Source organism: Brassica napus, unplaced genomic scaffold (genome assembly GCF_020379485.1).
Source record: "Brassica napus cultivar Da-Ae unplaced genomic scaffold, Da-Ae ScsIHWf_1206;HRSCAF=1726, whole genome shotgun sequence".
NCBI classification, from domain to species: domain Eukaryota; kingdom Viridiplantae; phylum Streptophyta; class Magnoliopsida; order Brassicales; family Brassicaceae; genus Brassica; species Brassica napus.
The window spans coordinates 61776-83953 of record NW_026014629.1 but is presented as its reverse complement, the minus strand read 5'-3'; the positions used below and the strand labels follow the sequence as shown (position 1 = coordinate 83953).

The following is a 22178-nucleotide window of genomic DNA, read 5'->3' as shown; positions in this document are numbered from 1 at the left end:
TTTGATATTTTTTTTGTTTTTTTATACTTTTTGGCTAAGAGACGTTTCTTATATCTTTTATTTAAGAGACTTAAAAAAAAGTTAAAAACAGTCTATTAGATAAAAACTCCAATTAAGAGACTAAATTTAATCATGGTCTAAAAATAAAAAATAAGACACCTACATACAACTAACTCAATGTTACACAACCAGTACAACAGATACTTCATTCTTTGTGGGTTTTAATCTCAACTCATAAATCTCTTACTTGCAGTAAAAGACATAGATAAAGAGAGTGGTTTCAACACACATCATGATGGGAAACGTATTGTCTAGACTGTTTTAATGGTTTGCCAAAATAATTGGAGGGTTGTGTTGACCTATCACAGTCATCTCAAAAGTTGCGATGCTTGGTTGGATGTTTTTATTTCCAATTCAAACTGCAAGTAAGTACAAGCTGGATTACTAGTACAATAATAATGATACGACACCTGCATACAACTAACTCAATGTTACACAAACAGTACAACCGATAATTCTTTGTGTGTTTTGTTCTCAACTCATAAAGCTCTTACTTGCAGTAGAAGATATAGATAGAGAGAGTGATTTCAAGACACATCTCGATGGGAAACAAAACAAAAGCACATAGATTCTTCAGGCCACAATAGGATCTTCATGTACATATTTCTCAAACTCCTCCCTTGATCTCCCATCCGGATTCTTCTTCCATTCAATAAATTTCTTGGCTGCCTCTATGAATTTCTCCATGTGAAGCCGCTTCCATTCCTGTACCAAATCAAATATTTGAAAAAAGTGTTTGCGCTAAAACCATTAAGCTAAGAAAAGACTAAATCATGTAGTAAGGAGAAATCTTGAGGGAATGAATCAAACCTCGAAATCCCATTCTCCATACATATCAGGATCATCCTTGTTAGCCCATACATAAGTTTCCACTTTCATCTTCGCAGAAGTGTCCTATACAAATTGGAGAGATAAACCCTTCAAATCTTTTAGCAGATTAGTAGACGATGAAGTGAAGTAATAATACTTACGTTTAATACAACCTCAACAGTCTTCCTCACGTATTCATCTCCTTCAATCATATCTAAGTTATCTAGCTGACCATCTGTCAATCCAGTTAGTATCTGCACCAAACCGATCAAACCTTTTTTTCAGAACCAAGAGAACAATGTTAACCAAGAGAACAATAGAGACGAAATAAAAACCTTTCCGTTGCTAAGTCCATTCTCAGAAGGAGAGATACATGCATGCAAACGCCCTTTCAGCCTATACACATGACTGCAAAACAAAACCAAGAAATCAGATTTAACCAGATCTTAGAACAAAAGAAGAAGAAGAAGAAGAAGAAGAAGAAGAAGAAGAAGAAGAGAGACGTACAAGCCGTGGAGCTGAGCGGAGACGGCGACCGGATTGCATCCGAGGATCAAACTGACGACGGATGGTTCTTGGAAACTGCCGTAGACAAAGACATTGTGCGACAGAGATTGATCGGAACTAGTCATTGTCTTCTCTGAAAACTGGTTGGTTTAGTTTTGAAATGAAATCCACGTGAGAGAGAGTTAGTAATATCTTCCTTTATTTATGCACATCATCACGTAACGTAGCTTTCTTTCTTTCTTTCTGTATTTAATACAAAATAAACAGATGTATGGCTGTCTATTTATTGGCTTTAATATTAAATTGCAAAATGTAATATTTATAGTATCTTTGACATTGTGTTGCCTATATTATTGGAGGTAGTTTTTTTTTTTTTTTTTTTTTAAAAAAGGGCTTTTGGCTATCATTATTGGAGGTAGTTAATACCTCTGGCTTTATCTTCTGTTTTTTTTATATATATCGGCGAGGTGAGGGTTTCTTGGTAGAGTTCTGTGAGGTGTTAGACTGTTAGTGGATAGGCATGATACTTTGGATTCTCTGTTTAATAAGTATGTGGACCTGCTTGTAGACCAATATATGTTAGCCAAAGTCAAATCTCATTTCCAAATCAGTAAGAAATTTTCTTTTGGATTTGGACCACATACACACAATCCTTGTTCTTCTTCTTTTTTGGGCAAAAATTGTTCCTCTTTCTGACATAAAAACAACATAAATGATAAAATAATATACTTTCATACAACATTGTGTTTGTGTTCCCAACTCACGAACCTTCTTCTTGAGAGCGCCACCAATGGTAGTTTTTTACCATAGAATTCTTAAATCACGTATTACTACATATAATGAATTAAAAATATACAAAAAATTTCGGAAATTACTAATAATATGTTAAATGAGATATTGTTAGTTGGGTTTTCAATTTTTTTAATATACTCTTTATCTAAATACACTAATATATAGTTTTTGAATTTCATGGTAAGAAACTACCATAGGGGTTGCTTATACTCTTATTAGCTTTGAACTTTGAAGCGAGACCGTTTTTTCTTGACAATATAATAACATGGAAACACATTAATTTTTAATGATTAGTGGAAACTTGTCAGCTAATCCATAATGGTTTTAAACCTCCGAATTTCACACCTTTCAGATTTTTTTCTTTTTTAAACTCACCCACCTCTTTCAGATTTTGAGATCGAGAATTTTTCTGAAAGATGGTTTATGATTTTGAGATCAAGAATTGAATTATCAAAGGTACACGATTGGTTAAGAATGTATTTAACCAAGAACAATGTTCTTAACTTCAGAAACTACATTATTAAGGCCACTAAAGTAGCAATAAACAATTTAGTAAAAAAAATAGCAATAAACAAGACATTCTATCTCTATAATATTATTTGAGAAGTCAGTTTTTTATGTGTCGCGCTCACGTTAACTTTCACGATGGTTGATTACACTGATACCCTTAATGAATTTAAAATATTACATTTAAATACTATTACTCATTTTTTTAGTTTCCTTTTTAAAATTTTCCAAATAACATATATAATAAAAAGGAGATATTTATAAAGTTTAAAAAGTAAACTTTAAAACGAAAATAAATGTATATATAATATGATTTCATTAAAAAGGAAAGTTCAGAAATCGAAATATTCCATTTAAAAAAAGATTTATAAATAACACAAAATATACTTTTGAAGTAATAAAATAGTTTCTTTATATCTATATTTTCTTATATGAAATTCATATATTTGTATATAATGTGAATACCAAAGAAAATCAAATACTTACGTAATATTTTAAAATAGCATAACACTATATACTTTAACGAGAGATATATATTATATTTTATCATTATTAAAATTATATGTTTTATTAATATATAATTTGCTTTAAAATTTTATGTTTGTAGAACTTAATATATATATGATCAAGATACCAAAGCAAATCTGAATTCTCATTTTAAGATTATTTAAAATAAATCTCAATTTACCATTCAATAAATCTAAGGCATAAAATTATTTAGAATTTATAAATATTTTAATTATTATAAATATCTCTATAATATTATTTGAGAAGTCAGTTTCTTATGTGTCGTGCTCACATTAACTCTCAAGATGGTTGATTACACTGATACCCTTAATGAATTTAAAATATTACATTTAAATACTATTACTGATTTTTTTAGATTCCTTTTTTAAAATTTTCCAGATAACATATATTATAAAATAGAAAATATTTATAAAGTTTTAAAAGTAAATTTAAAAAAGAAAATATATGTATATATAATATTAATTCATAAAAAGGAAAGTTCAGAAAATAGTAATATTCCATTTAAAAAAATATTTATAAATAACACAAAATATACTTTTGAAGTAATAAAATAGTTTCTTTATATCTATATTTTCTTATATGAAATACATATATTTGTATATAATGTGAATACCAAAGAAAATCAAATACTTACATAATATTTTAAAATAGCATAACATTATATACTTTAACAAGAGATATATATTATATTTTATCATTATTAAAATTATATGTTTTCTTAATATATAATTTGCTTTAAAATTTTATGTTTGTAGAACTTAGTATATGATCAAGATACCAAAGCAAATATGAATTCTCATTTTAAGATTATTTAAAATAAATCTCAATTTACCAATCAATAAATCTAAGGCATAACATTATTTAGAATTTATAAAATACTTTAATTATTGTAAATATTGATATGTGTTCATGAACTTCCAAAAATGTATGAGTTACTTATGTATGTACTTATATATATGCATGAGATTTTAAAGTATTATCGTTATATTAATTTATGTAATTTGAAATCTGATACTTTAGTTTATTTCTTATTTTATTCTAAACACAATATATCTTAAGGTATACATAATTTTCCTAAAATATATTTACATATTTAAGATAACAACCAGCCTAAATGCAAATAAGAAAATTAATGAAAATTTTAATATATTTAGAATAAAACATTTAATAGTTGATTTCAGAAAAATAGATACAATCAAATATACCCAAATGATAACTAAATCGACTGTAAAAAACAACTAGATATAACATATCTAAAATAATACTAATTAAATAAAAAAATATAATATTATTAGTATAAATTATGCACACAATTTATAAATTAATTTAAAATCAAAAATAAATAGCAATCAATTATTATAATATATTTACTTTATGAATATTTATATCCGTGCATGAGCACGGGAAAATCACCTAGTAACACCCTTAAAAGGAATCCCCGATTTACTTAATATTTTTAACATTCTATAATCTTAAGATATTCTGTTGGTCTTTTCATATTCATTATTTTTATAATATTTTATAATTAAGGTGTTTTCTTTCGTTCAACATTTGTTTTGTCCGACATTTGGAATAAACATCTAAAAAAAACTTAAAAATAAAAAGAACTAACTAATATACGAGATTGAGCATAGAACCGTCTTAGCTTTTAACTTAACTACCTACGAATAGTTGTCGATTTGTTACACTCCATTATGAAAGATTAATATAATGTTTATCAGTATTTGGTTATATGGGGGAGGGCTTAATCACTACCAGTCAAAGCCAAACCATTTGCAACTTCTTGTATTTTTCAAATCAAAATGACTTTTTGGGTTCAGATTAAGACACCAAACTTAACACATATACCTCTTGTTCATATATAGATATAGATACAGTACAACATCTTTGTGTTTTCGAACTCACAAAGTTTATTATAATCTTATGGCCTTGATCACTGATCAGACCCTTTTATTTTTGAGTAAAAGATAGATAAAGATTAGATAACACATTCTTCAAGCCACGGGAGGATCTTCATTTACAAATTTGGCAAACTCTTCCCTTGTTTTGCCATTTGGATTCTTCTTCCATTCGATGAACTTCTTCGACGCCTCTATGAACTTCTCCATGTGAAGCCGCTTCCACTCCTACCAAAATAAAATATCCACACAATATGTTTGCGCCAAAACCATTAAGCAACATAAATATAACATAAACTTAATAAACACTTGTGATTAGTTTTTGATGCTCTGGAAACTTGTAAGCGTATGAGTTCAACCTCAAAATCCCATTCTCCATACATATCAGGATCATCCTTGTTGGCCCATATAAAGGCTTCCACTTGCATTTTCTCCAACGTATCCTGCATAAAGGGAGATCAAAGCTTCAAGCTCTAAGTAATATCATCATAAAAGATCATTAGAGATTATGAAGTGAAACTTACGGTCAATACAACCTCAACAGTTTTTCTCTCGTATTCAGCTCCTTCAATCATATCTAAGTTCTCTAGCTGAGCATTTGTTAATCCGGTTAGTACCTGCACAAACCATCAACCATTTTCAGATATCGAAAACTAGTAATTATAATATCAGAGAAGGAAAAAAATACAAGTTTGACAATAAAAAAGGTTATTCCTTCATTCATCACAAGTGAATTCAAATGAACCAAACTTAATTAGTTTACGTGCATTAAAAAATATCGTGGAGTATACATATTGAACTTATCGTGGAGTATATTAAACCAGAGATAAACAAAAAACAGTGTTCATAGCTTGAGAAAACTCATGAAAATGAATTAAACCCAAATAAAGTAAGATCCTCTTCAGTTACAAAAAAAAAAAAAAAAAAAGATCCTCTATCATACTTTTTTTTTTTTGACAAAAGATCCTCTATGATACTTGGTTGGTTAAAATTCTAATACCCCAAGAAGATTAACTTGTTTAAATTAGGCTCATAAAAAAAAGTTTATAATTAGTCTCCTAACCTAACAGCTAGCTTGAGGCGCACGTCCTTTGAAAGAAAATCGTTTTCTTGTGAAAGAAGTAATTACATACATGCACAGAAGTTTTTGAAGATTAGGTTTTGTTTGCTAAAAGAAGAGAGATGAGAACAAAACCTTGCCGTTGATGACTCCGGTCTCAAAAGGAGCAATACAAGGATGCAAACGCCCTTTGAGTCTGTACCTGTGACTGCAACATCCACAATAACACGTCTACAATCAATCTAAGCCAAAAGGAAGGACGGAGATGTGAAGTAAGATGCAGTACAAGCCGTGGAGTTGAGCGGAGACGATGACGGGAGTGCATTCGAGGATCAAACCCACGACTGCTGGTTCCTGGAAACTGCCATAGACGAAGACATTGTGCGACGGAGATTCAGAACTACTCATCTTCTTCTTCTTTCTGATAGTGCTCTGTTTGAAAAAATGTGTGTGAGAGAGATGAGTAAGTAGTGGCTCTGTTTATAACCTCGTATCGTAGCCTACTTTCCTTGACTTCTTCTTCCTCCTTATTTTTTTTATTTATCTGGTAAAATGGTCATGAAATGATAATCTTTTTCTTGTTCTTTGTCAACAGTCATACTCTGTTTCTATCATAAACAAAAGCATACTTTTCTTAGTTATTAACATCATTTTTGTTTTGAACATTTAAAATAAGTCAAGTTGATCTTGTACGGTGTGTATGAGTTGTTGACATTTGTCGTCACATCTTAAATTACAATTAAACATAGACCGTACACTACAATTCAAAACCAAAAAGTCCCCATGGTGTATGATTGTCAGATTGTTGTGGTATGTGTATGAGTGTATTTGTTGTGTCCATGTTCATTTATGAAACTGGTATGCTATAGTTGATACACTTTCAAATTGTTGAAAATCTCAAAAGAAATACTAAAAAATTGGTTAAAATAACTAGTAAAGTAGACACCTCTATTCAGTCTCATTCTCCTCCTTTGCTTTTAATGAATATAACTGATTTAGTCTCAGTTCAAACAGAAACACTAAAAATTGGTAACAATAACTAATAAAAGATACACCTCTAATCAGTCTCATTCTCCTCCTTTGCTATCAATGAACCTGAAGATCCCAGAAGAAGAAAAACAGAATGTGGCAGACAAAATAATAACACAAAACAAGGTCAAATAGATGACTCAGTTCACATGTGATTAGTGATAAGCTAATTGCATTGTACACATAGAAGAAGTGTAAAAGTAAGAACTTATTACACATGTCATCAAAACACCAAAAGGAAGAATATGTGATCTTTTTTTTTTTGTAACACAAACTTGCATTAGAAACTTAGAAAACACGGTTCGTGGATACAAAGACTTCGTTCAACAAGGCTTGCTTTGCAAGAGCATCAGCAGCCTTGTTTTCCGATCGTTGAGTCCAGACAAAGGAAACAAATTCAAAAGCATAGACTAAGTTTAAGATATCAGAGACAATGCCATAGATCTCTGAGTTGGGTACTTCTTCATTGATGGCTCTTATGAGTTGTAGAGAGTCTGATTTGCATAGTACACACCGGATACCCTTGGTGATGCAGCAGGAGAGGGCTTCCCGTAACGCCAGTCCCTCAGCGATCAGTGGGGAGTTAACAAAGTGGCAGTGTGCCATGTAGGATCCAGTCTGGTTTCCTCCGCCAATTGTCCATCCCAGTCCCGTTAGTTGTAGATCTGCACGCCAAGCCCCATCCGAGTGGAGCAAGGTAGCGTTTGTGGGTTCCGGGGGCCGCTGTGTTGGTGGCCTGGTAGATGATGTGGCTTCCGTCTGTTGTTCTCTTAGCCATTCCTGCGCCGCTGATATAGCTTTTGTGATCACTTCCTCCGGGGTAGCGTCTTTATTATTAAAGATTCGGTTGTTTCTAGCAAGCCATAGAGACCATAGAATCCAAGGTGCTAGAGGTCCAGAAGCAATTCCCACCGGTGGGAGGCATGTACGTGAGCAGAGTCCCTCCCAAGCTGAGGTTAAATCTAGCAAACCTCTAACATCAACACAAGTAGAGAAAGGTGCAAGTTTCCATACATTGTGTGCGAATTCGCAGTGAAGGAACAGGTGGTTGATAGATTCAACTGTATCACATCTTGGGCACGTTTGAGCAGGACCTATGTTTCTTAGCGCTAGGAGATCTCCAACCGGAAGTGCCCCCTGGAAGATTTTCCAGAGAAAGAGCTTGATCTTAGGAGAAGTTTGAAGTTTCCAAATGTTTTTTATCCAGTCCACATCCACTGTCGTAATCGGTTGGCGATTCTCTTCGCTTCTCTCAAGTGCCTTTATGTAGCCCGTCTTTGTTGAGTAGATACCAGAGCTGGTTCCGAGCCATATAAGTTTATCCGGTGCTCCAAGTTTGCTCGGCTTTAGGCTGAGTATCCTCTCTTCCTCCTGAGGTAGCACTCGCTGAATGATGGCTCTGTCCCACTCTGTTCCATTTGGCAGCATAAGGTGTTTGACGGTCCATTCGGCGTATTGCTCAGGTGCTGGGCCCATGGGGCGAGCTTGTGAGGAGAGGCTGAGCCAGGGGTCATTCCAAATGCTGATGCTTTCACCGTTGCCAATTGCCCAGCCCGCGTTGCTCATCATGAGGTCCCTGCCAATTAAAATTCCTCTCCATCCATGCGATTCCGCGGCTCTGTGCTCAACTTGTAAGAAAGAAGTGTCCCTGCAGTATTTCCCGGTTAGGCCCCTGGACAGAAGCCCCGAGGGGTTGTGATGGAGTCGCCAACTCAACTTCGCTAGATAAGCGTCATTGAAGCTCTCAAAATCTCGGAAACCCAAGCCTCCCTGTTGTTTCGGTCTTGTCATCTTATCCCAAGAGACCCAAGCCATTTTCCTGTTCCCACTTCTTCCATCCCACCAGAAGCGGGTCACTGCTGATTGAATGCGTTTACAGAGCGATCGGGGCAGTTTAAAGCAAGTCATTGCATGGGATGGAATGGGGGAGAGAACACTCTTCAACATCACCATCTTCCCAGCTGTGGATAAATATTTGTTCGACCAGCTGCTAGCCTTTGTCTTTATCCTTTCCACAATCGACGTAAAGAGGTCTCGTTTTTTCCGGCCAAAGTGTTCCGGTAGCCCCAAATACTTACCTATACCACCTTCTTTCGGGATTTGTAAGCAGTCTTTCACCATATTTTTAAGCGTGATAGGGGCTTTCCTGGAGAAAGTAACAGAGGACTTGTTGGTGTTGATTGATTGGCCCGAGGCCATCTCGTACTGGCGCAGAATCTCTTTTAGCGCCAGGGCATTGTCTTTGTTTGCCTTGGCAAAGAACATGGTGTCGTCCGCAAAGAGGAGATGGTTCACTTGGGGACAATCCCGAGCAACCCGGATGCCGGTCAAGAGACCTGTTTCCTGAGCTCTGTTACACAGTCCCGAGAGCACTTCGCTACAAAGAATGAAAATGTAGGGTGAGAGAGGGTCTCCTTGACGGATGCCTCGGCTCGGTTTAACCTTTCCTCTAGGCGAGCCGTTGATGAGGAAGGCATAGGTAACAGAAGAAACACATTCCATTATCCAAGAAAACCATTGAGGGTGGAAACCCAACCTCTCAAGGACCAGCTGAATAAAATCCCACTCGAGCCTATCGTAGGCTTTGCTCATGTCTGTCTTCACCGCCATAGAGCATCTTTTCTTGGCTTGTGAATGTTGGAGGAAGTAGAGTACTTCATGTGTGATAAGTACGTTGTCGGAGATCGCTCTACCAGGAACAAAGGCGGATTGGTTTTCAGAAATGACCATCGAGAGCAGCGGTTGCATTCTTTTAGTGAGGATCTTTGAGATGATCTTGTAATAAACATTACAAAGGGCGATCGGCCTATAGTCTGCGACAACCTTGGGGCTTAAGACCTTCGGGATGAGGCGAACGAACGTCTCGTTAATGTTCGGGGGCAGCTTGCTCGTCACAAAGAACTCTTGTATCTCTTTAACAATGTCTGTCCCAATTGCTAGCCAGTGAGTTTGAAAAAACCCCGCTGAGAAACCGTCTGGTCCGGGCGCTTTATCCGCGTGGATTGAGAAGACTGCTGTCCGTATCTCGTCTGGCGTCGGTATCAGGATGAGCTTTTCATTATCCGTGTTTGATATGATCGGCCTTAGAGCCTTTTCCACCACTCCTTGGATATCAGACTTCTCGCTAGCCAGGGTTGTGAAGAGTGTCCCGAAGTAGCTCACTATTACTTGGGCTATTTGTTCTTCCTCGAACACGGGGTTCCCCTCGCTATCCTCGATCACTGTGAGGGTGTTGGCTCTTCTTCGGTTTTTGGTAGCGGCATGGAAGAAACCTGAGTTACGATCTCCTAATCGAAGCCATAAAAGTCTGCTTCTCTGTCGCCAATAGGCCTCTTCCGCCTTATAAGCCTTCTTCAAATCTTCGGTAATCTGGTGGATCAGTTGGGTATTATTCTCACTGCTCGATTGCGCTGTCTCCAGCTCTTGCCTTTTCTGTTCGATGAGGAGTCTACTGTTTGCCTGGTGCTCTTTGTTCCACCGAGAGATGACCCCACGGATGACCTTGATACGCTCAGCTATCGGCATGTTAGAGGCCTTTGCCCATGCCTCTAGGATTAGCTTTGTCACCTCTGCGTTATCTTTTAGTCTCCGATCGTATCGAAATAGTCCCGGTCTTCTCTTCTTCCCCGGTTCGAATACTGATATAATAGGCCGATGGTCGGAGCCTTCGTAGGCGAGGTACATACATCTGGCGGTTGGGTAGCTTTCTGCCCAGCTTGAGTTCGCAGCAGCCCGATCTAGTCTGCAGCGTACGAAATGTTCTCCTCGCTGTCCTCGCCATGAGAGGGAGTCCCCCGAGTGTTGTAGATCGAATAAGTCTCCTTCGGCAAAGAAGGTCCTCATATCCGAGAAGGATCCTTCCGGTCTCTCTGGTCCTCCAGCTTTCTCCTCGTTTGACAGTAGGTCGTTGAAATCTCCGGTAATAAACCAAGGAGATTCTCGAATGTCCGCGAGGTTGACCAAATGATTCCAAAGATGTTTTCTCATAAATCTATCGTTGTGGCCATACACAAAGGAAGCAAAAAACGATTTGCCTTCAAGTTCAATATAGGTGTCGAACAGGTTTGGGGTTGCGTCCAGTACTTCAAGCTTGATTTCTTGCTTTCAGAATAGAGCGAGACCGCCCGATCCATGTCCTGAAGGCGGGACTAGATCATGAAACTCGTAGCCTAGTTGCTCAAATTTTTCCAATACAAAGCTGTTGGGGTTTTTAGTCTCCATGAGAAAGATGATGTCTGGGTTGATGCTCTTTTTGAGCTCCCGTAATCGTTGAACTGTCAAGGGATTCCCCAAACCTTGACAGTTCCAGCTTGCAATCTTTAAGGAACGGGAGTTGACGGATTCCGAAAATCCGCCTTCTTCCTCTTTGTTGTAGCTGGTATCATATTGCAGATAGGCTGGTTGTCCGAGTTAGAAGGGGTTGATCTCTGTCTACCCTTCTTTTGGGAATCCCCATTCTTCCGGCGGGACGGCCCTGCCTCTAAGACGTTGCCCGTTTTCACTGAGAGTTTGCGCTTGCAAGTTGGAGGTTTTGTCTGCTGAACCTTGCGTTTTCGGGAATTATAGCCCACCAAGGATTTGGGGCTACTAGCACCTTTCCTTGTGCCCGGTGGTCTACCGGGTTTACGCCTAACAGGAGCTGATTCTGTGGGTGGATTAGGTAGTTGGTTAGGGGGACTTGCTTGGCCTAGGCGAAGAAGAGCTGGAGTTCTTTTTGGGCTCTCGGTAAGAATATTTTCTGTTTCTTGTGCCTGGGGGTTTAAAGACCCTAGCCGATGGAGTGCTGGGGTTCTGTCTGGGCTATTTAGACAGGTCTTCGGGCTTTGATGCCGAGCTAATGCTGCACGCGCCATCTGAGAAACAGAGTCTTCTATTATGCCATTCTGCTCAGCCTGTCTCACTCTTTCCCTACGTGCTGCACTTTCAGCTGGATCAGTACACGAGATGTATTGGGTCATTGTAACTCTGAGTTCCTCTCTTGCTGCGTTCAGAGCTTCAGTTGTTTGGTCTAGTTTCGACTCATTCAAGGGAGTCCCCTTTGCAGAGGTAGGGGTTGTCCTTTTGCAGGAGCTAGATTCTTCTCTGATCGAGTCAATCCTTCCTGTATCTCTAGGAGACAGTCTGTCTCGAACTGGTAAGGCCGGGGGTGGAGGGGCTTGGTTGATCGGAGGCTGCAGAGGCCTGTACACTTCTCTATAATTTGTACTCCGTGAGTTAGTTCCTCCTGCTCCCCTTGAGTAACGGCTGGACCCATAGGGTTGGAACCTTCTACTATGGTTGTCACGGTGTGATAAGTGTTTCCCATAGGTGTCTCTGTTTCTTTGTGGGGGGTGGTTCTCAGAGGGGCGCTGGTCCCTGTTGAGCTTCCTGTCTTGTTGGTACCAGCTTCTGCCCTCAACCAGTCCATGTCTCTCGGATTTTTCATGAATATGTGATCTAATCATGAAACTATTCACACACTATACAAAGTAAATGAGTAATATGAAATTGAAGAACATATACTTCTACTTCAAATTGTCTTTTTTTTTTCTTGAACACATACCAACTCCTAAACCTCATCATCGCTTCCTTCCGGTCCATGGAGTTCGTTCCTACATTTTTGTATTAATGAAACCATTCCTAAATACAATATAAAGGATTTAACAAAGAAAAAAAATGTCACATTTACCTCAAAACCCAGTAAGAACCCCCAGTTACCTGTGAGAAAGAAACCACAAAAGCATTAACACACAGTATAAAATTGAAGAATTGAATTGTCTTAGGGGGTCTTTTCTTACGCCATAAATGCCGATGATATTGGAACAACCGACACAAAAGATATCTTTCACAGCAGAATTGAACGGTCTTTCACCCAGAAATGTATTGAAGCTGCCACCAAAATTAAGGTTATATATATTTGGTTAAAATTCTCATCAAGCAACATGAAATAACTGGGAAGCATATATATACTTACAGTCTAGTGAACTCATATTCGTAACGACCAAACTGAAAATAAAACATCAGAGGCATGTCAAAGGCAGTACGTTTCAAGTTAAAGATGAATGTAAGTTTGAAAAAAAAACCTGATCAATCTCCTTAGAGATGATATCATTGGGGAGTCCGAGATGTGTGTGGCACTTTATGCATGTGTAGAAGGGTCCCTCGAGTTCTATCTCGAACATTCTTCCCATCTCCACCAACCTGATTGTGATTGAGTCTAGAGAAGGTTTAAAACGATAACTGAAACAAGGAAGAAGACTAGACAAAAGAACAATCATCAAGAAAATCGAACACGGTACCAAGAACCAGTTCGCGGTTTCCAAGAAAAGAGATAAAAGCTACAAATGTTGAAGACAATGATTCTCCATGGATTCTCAGTGACAATGCGATTCTTTTCAACGAGTTTAACAGAGGAAAAATGCTTAATATTGCAACGACTAACCGCGAAAGAGTGAGAGATTACGGGGGAGAGAAAGAGAGAGAACTCACGGTGGCCGGAGATGGTGATGCAGCGACGGTGACACAGGCGGAAGATGAGAAGTCGGAGAGATTCTTGGAGCCTTTTGCTTTGGAGTCCGTGAGAGCGGGAGGGAGAGCGTTTTTATATTACGTTTTAAACAAATATCATCATTCGGTTTATTCCGGAAATAATTTGTTTTGAGATCAATTGGATCCACATCGAGGGGGCGTTACTTAAGTATATAAAGTATTAAGACATTTTCGAGAGATGGTAAAAAGTAGTTAAGATTAAGACTAGTCAAGGTTTCGCCATTTGGGTGGGCTTTGAATAGATTTTACGTATATCCAACTTATCAATTGGGCTTTACGACTTCAAATTCTTTATCGATTATCTTTCAAACTGAAATCAAATGACTTCAGTAAGGGCCTTTAGTTTTTTGAGTTTTGATTAAGATAGGATTAAAAATGGTATTGAAATGAGCTCAGACTAATAAAAGAAAACCGAACTTAGAAAACGCTCCAAAAATGATGAATCACGTCCAGCTGAACACTGGCCCTGCTGATCAAAGGCAAATTACTGCATTAATCGCTAAGAATGTGGAGAAGAAGCATAACTGAATGGAAAGCCAATTACCATTTACATATGATTATCATTTTACTTTCTACTTTTATCTTGGATTTTTATTGAAAAATGAAGAAGATAAATTCACCATTAGATGAAAAATAGACATAGCTATTATTATTTTTTAATTAGAATGAACTTTTATTTAGAGAAAATTCAACCATTTTCGAATAAGGCATAGATTCTAATCGCAATTTTTGGGGTAAATTCACTCAGTCTTTTTTTTTTTTTATAAAAGATGGATGTTTAAAGGTCTTAATTATGTTCTTTAGTATGAAATCATGTTTTTCTTGTTCTTTTCTATTGTTTTGGAGGCGGGGTTCACCCTACTCCAAACCGTGTTTACAAATTTGGTCTAGTACCACTAAGGATCAGAAGAACACAATATGCCTATGAAGGTCAAATGTCCATTTCGCGTTGAGAGGAAATGGATATAACGTCGACGCGATCAGAAGAACACAATATGCCTATGAAGGTCAAATTTGGTCTAGTACCACTAAAGATCAGAAGAACACAATATGCCTAATAAATTATACACCTCTGTATTTCAGTCTAATTCTCCTCCTTTGCTATCAATGAACCTGACGATCTCAGAAGAAGAAAAACAGAATGTGCCAGACAAAATAATAACGCAAAAAAGCCAAATAGATGACTCAGTTCACATGTCACTAGTGATAGCTAATTTCATTGTACACATAGAAGAAGTGTAAAGTAAAGAACTTATTACACATGTCATCAAAACCACAAAAGGAAGAATATGTGATTTGTTCTTGGGACTTTTCACACGCTATACAAAGTAATATGAAATTGAAGAACATATACTTCTACTTCAAGTTGTCTTTTTTTTTTCTTGACACATACCAACTCCTAAACCTCATCATCGCTTCCTTCCGGTCCATGGAGTTCGGCCCTACATATTGTTAGTTTGTTGTTGTATTAGTGAAACCATTTCTATATATATAGAGGGATAGAAACAAAGTAAAAATATAACATTAGTATACCTCATAACCCAGTAAGTATTTGGATCAGTTACCTGTGAGAAAGAATCCACAACATCAATGAACACACATAATAAAGTTGAAGAATTGAGTTTTGTTAGGTGGAATCTGAGTCTTGGGGGTCTTAATTTTCTTACGCCATAAATGCCGATCTCATTGGAACAAACGACACAAAAGATCTCTTTCACCGTTCTTTCAGCCAGAAATGTATTGAAGCTGCCACCAAAATTAAGGTTATATATATTGGTTAAAATTCTCAAGCAACATGAAACAAAGCGCATATATACTTACAGTTTAGAGAACTCATATTCGTGACGACCATTCTGAAAAGAAAACATGAGAGGCATGTCAAAATGCAGTGTCAAGTTAAAGATGAGATGTAAGTGTGAGAAAACGTCGATCACCTTAGAGATGATATCACTGGGGAGTGCGAGATGTGTGTGGCACTTTTTGCATGTATACACTGCTCCCTCGAGTTCTATCACGAACACTCTTCCCATCTTCCACCAATCTGGAGACTACTCTCACAAGGTCATGATTGAGTCTAGAGAAGACTAAAACGATGAGATATGCAAGACAACGACAATAATCATCAAGAACGATCAAGGAGGAATTCAAGAAACTGGAAACGATACCAAGAATCAGTTCGCGAGTCCGAGAAAAGAGATAAAATTTACAACGCGCGCTAGAAAGGAAACCCTAGAATGTTTGCGGAAGAAGAATCCATGGATTCTCACTGATTATCCGGAAGTTGCTAAATGTTGCAGCGATTAAACACAAACGAGGGAGCGAGAGAACTCACAGTGGCCGGAGATGGTGACTCAGAGGCGGTGACACGGCGGGAGATGAGAAGTCAGAGAGAGAGAGTCTTGGAACCAAAAGATGATCTTGTTTTGGAGACGGGAGGAGAGCGGGAGGGAGAGGGTTTTATATTACGCTTTAACCAAATATCAAGAAGAAGAAAAAGGAGAGCAATAATTTGGTTTTTGACGGAAATAGTTTGTTTGAGATCAATTGAATCCACATTGAGGGGGTGTTACATGAATTTCATAAAGTATTAAGCCATTTTCGAGAGAGATAAAAAGTAGTTAAGACTAAGTCAACGTTTCGGCCTTTGGGTGGGCTTTGGGCTGTACAATTTACTTACTTCTTCATCAATTATTTTTCAAAGTGAAATCAAATGCAAAAGCCGATTTATTTATAAAATTATTTCATTTTACTTTGAAGTTTGAAATCTTATTCTTGGGATTTTAAATTTTTAATTATAGATGAAGGATATAAATTCACCATAAGAGGGAAAATAGACATAGCTAAATTTTTCTGTTATTATCAACTTGTATTTTGGTAGAAAAATTCAACCATTTCGAGATAAGACAAAGATACTAATAGCGACTTTTTTTGTGGTAAATTACCACTTTTCAGTAAAAGATGAGTATTCAGAGGTTCCGATTTTTTTTTTTTTGGTGTTTTTTAATGAATAATGTACTTTTCAAGAGATGTAAATATGATTGTTATGGGTACCGTGAAGGAACTAATCTTTTATGGTGTTTATCAATGCCTCTTTGTCGTCTTTGAGCTCGTCTTAATGAATTTGAAGATTCAATGTTATTTGCGATATAATATATATGACACATGCATTAAGTAGCACAAAACCGCCATTGATGTGTAATCTATAGTGACAAATACTCTCTCCGTTCCTAAAATATCCATGTTTTAGAAAAAAAAATTTGTTTAAAAAAAAATACATTTTTCATATTTTCATGAATTAAATGTAAATTGTAAACTTCAAAAAACATAATTTTATTTATTAAATTTCTATTAGTGAAAACTTGTAGAAAATAGTTGATACGGAAAATAATGTATTAGTAACTAAAATTTGATATTTTTTTTAATAAGTGTAAAAATTCTAAAATATGGAGTTTTTAGAAACGGGAGGAAGTATAAAACTTATTACTAGTAGCTAGAACCAGCAAAAAAAGTTATCAAATTATTCAATTATAAGAAAACATAATAAACATGTAAACTATGCAGATGGACTCATTAATTCCAAATGTCATCAAAACCCCAAAAGGAATATGTGATTTGTTCTTCATACTATTCACACACTATACAAAGTAATATGAAATTCAAAAGCATATATACTTCTACATCAAATAGTCTTTTTTTTCTTAGCACATACCAACTCCTAAACCTCATCATCACTTCCTTCCGGTCCATGGAGTATCTTCCTACATTTTGTTTGCTTGTTTGTTGTTTGTATATATCAATGAAACCATGATTTAACAAAGAAAAATATCACATTACCTCATAGCCCAGTAAGTAGTTGGACCACCCTCATCAACTTGGCTTATCTGTGAGAAAAAAACCACAAAAACATGAACACACACACGTCTTCTTACGTTGTTTTGGTGGAATCGAGTCTTGCAGGTCTTTTCTTACGTTATGTATGCCAATGATATTAGCACAACCGACACAAAAGATATTTTGCAAAGCAGAATAGAACGTGTTTTCAGCCGGAAATGTATTGAAGCTGCCACCAAAATTAAGGATATATATATATATTGGTTAAAATTCTCAAGCAATATGAAACTAGGGAAGCATATATACTTACAGTCTACTGAAGTCATATATGATGTCATTGTCATGGATGTCAAAAACTTCCTGAAAAGAAAACATCATCATGTCAAAATGCAGTGTCAAGTTAAAGATGAATATAAGTTTATAAAACCTCGATCTCTTTAGAGATGATATCACTGGGGACTCCGATGTGTGTGTGGCACTCTATGCATGTATAGGCGGGTCCCTCGAGTTCTATCACGAACACTCTTCCCATTTTCACCAACCTGGAGATCCTAGTCCCACAAGATCGTGAATGAGTCTAGATAAGGTTAAATGAGGAAACCTTATATGTTATATTTTAAATTATTAAAACGATTTTAAATTACAAAAATGAGGAAACCTTATATGTTATTTTTTTTTATATTAGATTTTTCTTATATGTTATATTTTTAATTTTGTAAAATGACTTTAAATTACAAAATGTAAGTTTTTCTTAAGCATACGACTAAAAAAAATAAAATGACGTGTATCAATTTGATGGTTGATATAAAATCTTTCAAAACCATATGGAAGATAAATGTCAAAATAATTCAACTGTGGACACAAAGCTGTTCACTTTTCTTCAAGAATGTGTTCGGTGGAAAATAAAGTTTTTGTGTCATAATTTGTTTAATGTTCAATTCGATCAACCCATGATAAATTAATTATAGTTTAGTTCCATAATTTTTAATAAAAATTGATCCGATTCATCGGATAAAATTATATAATAACAACAAAAACATTGTATATGTATAAATAAAATGATCCGGTCCAATCCGATCAAACATTATATGTATTTGTGGATAATATATGCAAATAAACTCACTCTACGCAAGACGCATGTCTTATCTTAGTTTAGATAGAAAAAGGAAACAATTTTCGAGATGAGATTGATTCTAATTGGAATTTTTGGGTATATTTCACCACTTTTTAAATAAAAGATCAATGTTCAGAGGTTCTGATTTGTTCTTGAATAATGAGTATATTTCACCACTTTTTTACCACTTTCACCACTTTTTAATAAAAGATGAATGTAATTATGTTTTTAATGGTGTTTACCGTTGGCGTGTTCATCAATGCGTATTTGGATGGTTTAGCTAGGAGTGTTGTCTATATTGCCGTCTTTGTGCTTGTCTTATGAATCGGAAGACCCAATTTCATTTGCGATATGTGACAAATTCATTAAGTAGCACAAAAGCGCCATTGTTGTGTAATCTATGGTGTATAAAATAACTGGAGTATAGGACCAGAAAAAAAAACAGTTATGAAATTATTCAAATTATAAAACAAACATAAGAAACGTGTAAACTATGCGAATGGAGTCATAAATTTGGTGGTTGAGGTTCTTGAGGAATGAATGTTGACAAAAAAAAAAAAGGTTCTTGAGGATAGTGATTGATTTATGCAGAAATGAAAACTTACTTTGTTGAACTGATATTTTCTTTTTATATCAGAATACAAAGTGGGCAAAACTGGATACGCACCGTAGCAAAAAGCAAATAAATTAAAAGCTAATGAAGAAAGACAACATGCTAGCCATGGAGAAGGATCACGGCAGGTTCAAGATTGCTACCGCAAACAAAGACGCTATGAGAAGGAGCATCAGATCCACTCATCTTCTTCCTATGACTCAATTTGATTTGACAAAAGTGACAATAATGAATGTAATCGATGATTAAACTTTAGCCATTGTGTGTATCTACTCTAAATTTCACTAACTCTCTTTTCTGGTTCCTGTCCTATTGTATATAGCGACATCATTTATAATCACGTATGTATAAGTGGATGTTAATATCCACACAAAGTATAAAGTATCTCACTAATATGTACCCATGTAGAAATATTAATGAAACAACATCCACTATAAAGTAACTTTAGAGAAAGCGATAATAGAAATACAAACATATGTGAATTGATTTAACATCTTTATTTGCTACAAACACTGGCCTCATAATATCAAACTTTCAAACACTAATAACTAACTCTCGAATTGCAATGTAAGTACCCAAGACTCCAATAGGAACACACATAGCCACCATACCAAACAACATGATAGTCTCAAACCCAAACTTCTTGAAACTTCCTGAGATCTTCAAGTAACATAAGCAAGGGAGAAGAATAGAGACCGTTACACTCAGTAACGCTCCAACCAAAGACATCATATAACCGAAGAACGGAAATGTCTCAGCGATGACCACACTGCTTGCTATACATAATGTACTTATCAAGAGATGCAAATATGTTTTCTTGGCGTAACGCGAAGGAAACCAATCTTTTATGGTGTTCACTGTTGGTGTGATCATCAATGCGTATTTGGCTATGGGGTTTACGAGGGTTGTGTATATTGCCACCTTTGAGCTCGTCTTATGAGTCGGAAGATTCAGTGTTATTTGCGATAGAGTATTTGATCCGTACATTAAATAGCCCAATACCGCCATTGATGTGTAGCCTATGGTGCATAATATAAAACTTATAAGTAGGACCTGCAAAAAAGAGGTAAAACTAACATAATTTTAGTTTTTAGTTTTCATATATACAAAACAAAATATAAATTCATGCCAGTGGTCACGAGACAAAATATAAATTCATGCCAGTGGTCACGAGTTTGTTGGTTAATGATAGTGATTGATTTATATCTATTCGTGATCTAAAAATATACATAATCCAAATTTAACAATATATATGTGTATTTTAGCAACAAAAAAAATCTTTGTGTAGAAATGATGACTTACATTGTTGAACTGATGTTTACTTTTCATGGAATTATACAAAGTGGGCAACACGGGATGTGCGCCATAGCAAAAAGCATACAAGCTCAAAGCTGTAGGGATGCCACTCCAGTTAATCAGCTTTCCACTTTGACGAAACCCGATTCCATCGACAGCTCCAACCCAAGATATTGATCCAAGAGTCAAGACCGTAGCTAAAACACCACTCATAGAAACATAAGACAAGACGCTTAGATTATCCCACCAAAGAGTTGGCATGATTACAAGGGCCACTGACGCCATGAACGATTGTTTACCGTTCAATCTTAAACCGATCATTTTGATGTTAAACCCCGGGAAAAGATTATGAAGATTGTCTCCTTCCATGATCAAGAAGCCAGTGGTGACTAGGTATAGTTCTAGGTGCATGAAGACTGACACAATTATTCTCCCTGGTTTACCAAACGCACGTTCTCCAATGTCCGGATAGGTTTTAATGCTGCGATCAGCGTTCATGCATTTTGTAATGAGCAGAGATGTGTAGAAGGCGGTTGCGGCTAGGAGTAACAGAAGTGATAGACTTAACCATCCTCCACGAGCTAGTGAATATGGTACTGATAATATTCCAATGCCTAATACAATTTCCGTTATAGCCATTAGCATTCAAATTGTTATACAAAGACGAGTAAATATATAAATGTATCGACTAAATAAAAGTTAACCTGAAAAAGCATTGAGTGCGTTGAAACAAGTCTTAAAGAGAGAAGAAGATCCGCCATCTTCAAGTTGTTTTTCTTGGTTATCTTCTTCCATTGCTGATAACTTCTCATAGAAAAGTAGAGAATGCAATTTTATTTTTGCAAAGTTGTGTATAAGTGAACTTTAACGTGTACAGTTTGAACTTCTATAGAAAGAGAGTATCAGAAATAATGATATATCTTTCTGTTCAAAAATAATAGAAGATTATATGGTTGAGTTCATCAAAAGAGAAAAGCAAGAGAAACGTGATTACTTATTGTGATTAATTAGGAGTTACGTGTGCGTATATGCATATTTATGAATAAATATATAATTATAGTCTCCAAATTTTAAAGGCTTGTTTACACATAAACGATTCAGAAACCCTAATTTTTAAACAAAAAAAACCTAGATTTTATTATTTTGTAAAAGGAAAAACATAAAATTTACCTGGAAAATAAATGGGAATAGTTTGTGTAACTCTAAGGAGCTTACTTAATCTCCAAAGTGAATCGTCGAGCCTGAAGAATGGCACTTGAACAGGTAGTCCTATTTAAGTTTACGGATCACGAAAAAGGAATGAGTGGAGTCTCACGCATATGAAAGTGAAGACAAAACTTTTTAGGTGATTAGGATTTAAAGTCCTACACGATAGGGATTCACTACCAACTAACTACTAGATTTTAGCTTCTTCTTCTTTTTTTTTCACTCAAATGTAAACAATATTCTAAATTATAGACTTACAGACCTCTAACCTACGAAGTCTATTTTTAACCTAAAACACATCCAATCATTAATACCATAATGACAAAAATTTGGAATCTACATTTCAAATTTTTTTAAAATGGTGGTCATTTCAGTTATGCTACTTTTTAAAATATCAAT

The 22178-nt window shown here is 35.9% G+C and overlaps 5 protein-coding genes across 7 annotated transcripts; all 5 read right to left on the bottom strand.

Moving 5' to 3' along the window:
* Positions 1-441: 441 nt before the first annotated feature.
* LOC106371124 (protein AIG2 B) lies at positions 442-1660 on the bottom strand. Its single transcript, XM_013811165.3, has 5 exons — positions 1378-1660; positions 1206-1278; positions 1032-1124; positions 871-954; positions 442-765 (listed from the first exon to the last, which is right to left on the bottom strand). Exons 1-5 carry the CDS (start codon positions 1500-1502, stop codon positions 634-636), a joined length of 507 nt encoding a protein of 168 aa, XP_013666619.2. The 5' UTR covers positions 1503-1660; the 3' UTR covers positions 442-633.
* Positions 1661-5039: 3379 nt separating this feature from the next.
* On the bottom strand, positions 5040-6686 carry LOC106370147 (protein AIG2 A). The gene is made up of 5 exons (XM_013810209.3): positions 6449-6686; positions 6298-6370; positions 5627-5719; positions 5462-5545; positions 5040-5330 (listed from the first exon to the last, which is right to left on the bottom strand). The coding sequence occupies exons 1-5, from the start codon at positions 6568-6570 to the stop codon at positions 5199-5201; spliced, it is 504 nt and encodes a 167-aa protein (XP_013665663.1). The 5' UTR covers positions 6571-6686; the 3' UTR covers positions 5040-5198.
* Positions 6687-11541: 4855 nt separating this feature from the next.
* Positions 11542-14340, bottom strand: LOC106370820 (protein yippee-like At3g08990). Of its 2 annotated transcripts, XM_013810794.3 has the most exons (6): positions 13660-14340; positions 13254-13371; positions 13145-13176; positions 12969-13059; positions 12860-12888; positions 11542-12782 (listed from the first exon to the last, which is right to left on the bottom strand). In XM_013810794.3, exons 2-6 carry the CDS (start codon positions 13359-13361, stop codon positions 12740-12742), a joined length of 303 nt encoding a protein of 100 aa, XP_013666248.1. In that variant the 5' UTR covers positions 13362-13371; positions 13660-14340; the 3' UTR covers positions 11542-12739. The 2 variants fall into 2 exon arrangements, with proteins under 2 accessions (XP_013666248.1, XP_048627539.1); XM_048771582.1 differs by lacking the exon at positions 13660-14340 and having other exon boundaries at positions 13254-13614.
* A 761-nt stretch (positions 14341-15101) lies between these two features.
* LOC111209317 (protein yippee-like At3g08990) lies at positions 15102-17802 on the bottom strand. Of its 2 annotated transcripts, none has more exons than XM_022709079.2 (6): positions 16052-17802; positions 15654-15803; positions 15541-15572; positions 15387-15465; positions 15253-15284; positions 15102-15161 (listed from the first exon to the last, which is right to left on the bottom strand). In XM_022709079.2, the coding sequence occupies exons 2-6, from the start codon at positions 15747-15749 to the stop codon at positions 15119-15121; spliced, it is 282 nt and encodes a 93-aa protein (XP_022564800.1). In that variant the 5' UTR covers positions 15750-15803; positions 16052-17802; the 3' UTR covers positions 15102-15118. The 2 variants fall into 2 exon arrangements, with proteins under 2 accessions (XP_022564800.1, XP_022564798.1); XM_022709077.2 differs by having other exon boundaries at positions 15654-15767; positions 16052-17800.
* A 1886-nt stretch (positions 17803-19688) lies between these two features.
* On the bottom strand, positions 19689-21872 carry LOC125575624 (amino acid transporter AVT1I-like). The gene is made up of 4 exons (XM_048771565.1): positions 21744-21872; positions 21278-21377; positions 20580-21187; positions 19689-20330 (listed from the first exon to the last, which is right to left on the bottom strand). Exons 2-4 carry the CDS (start codon positions 21366-21368, stop codon positions 19812-19814), a joined length of 1218 nt encoding a protein of 405 aa, XP_048627522.1. The 5' UTR covers positions 21369-21377; positions 21744-21872; the 3' UTR covers positions 19689-19811.
* Positions 21873-22178: the final 306 nt, after the last annotated feature.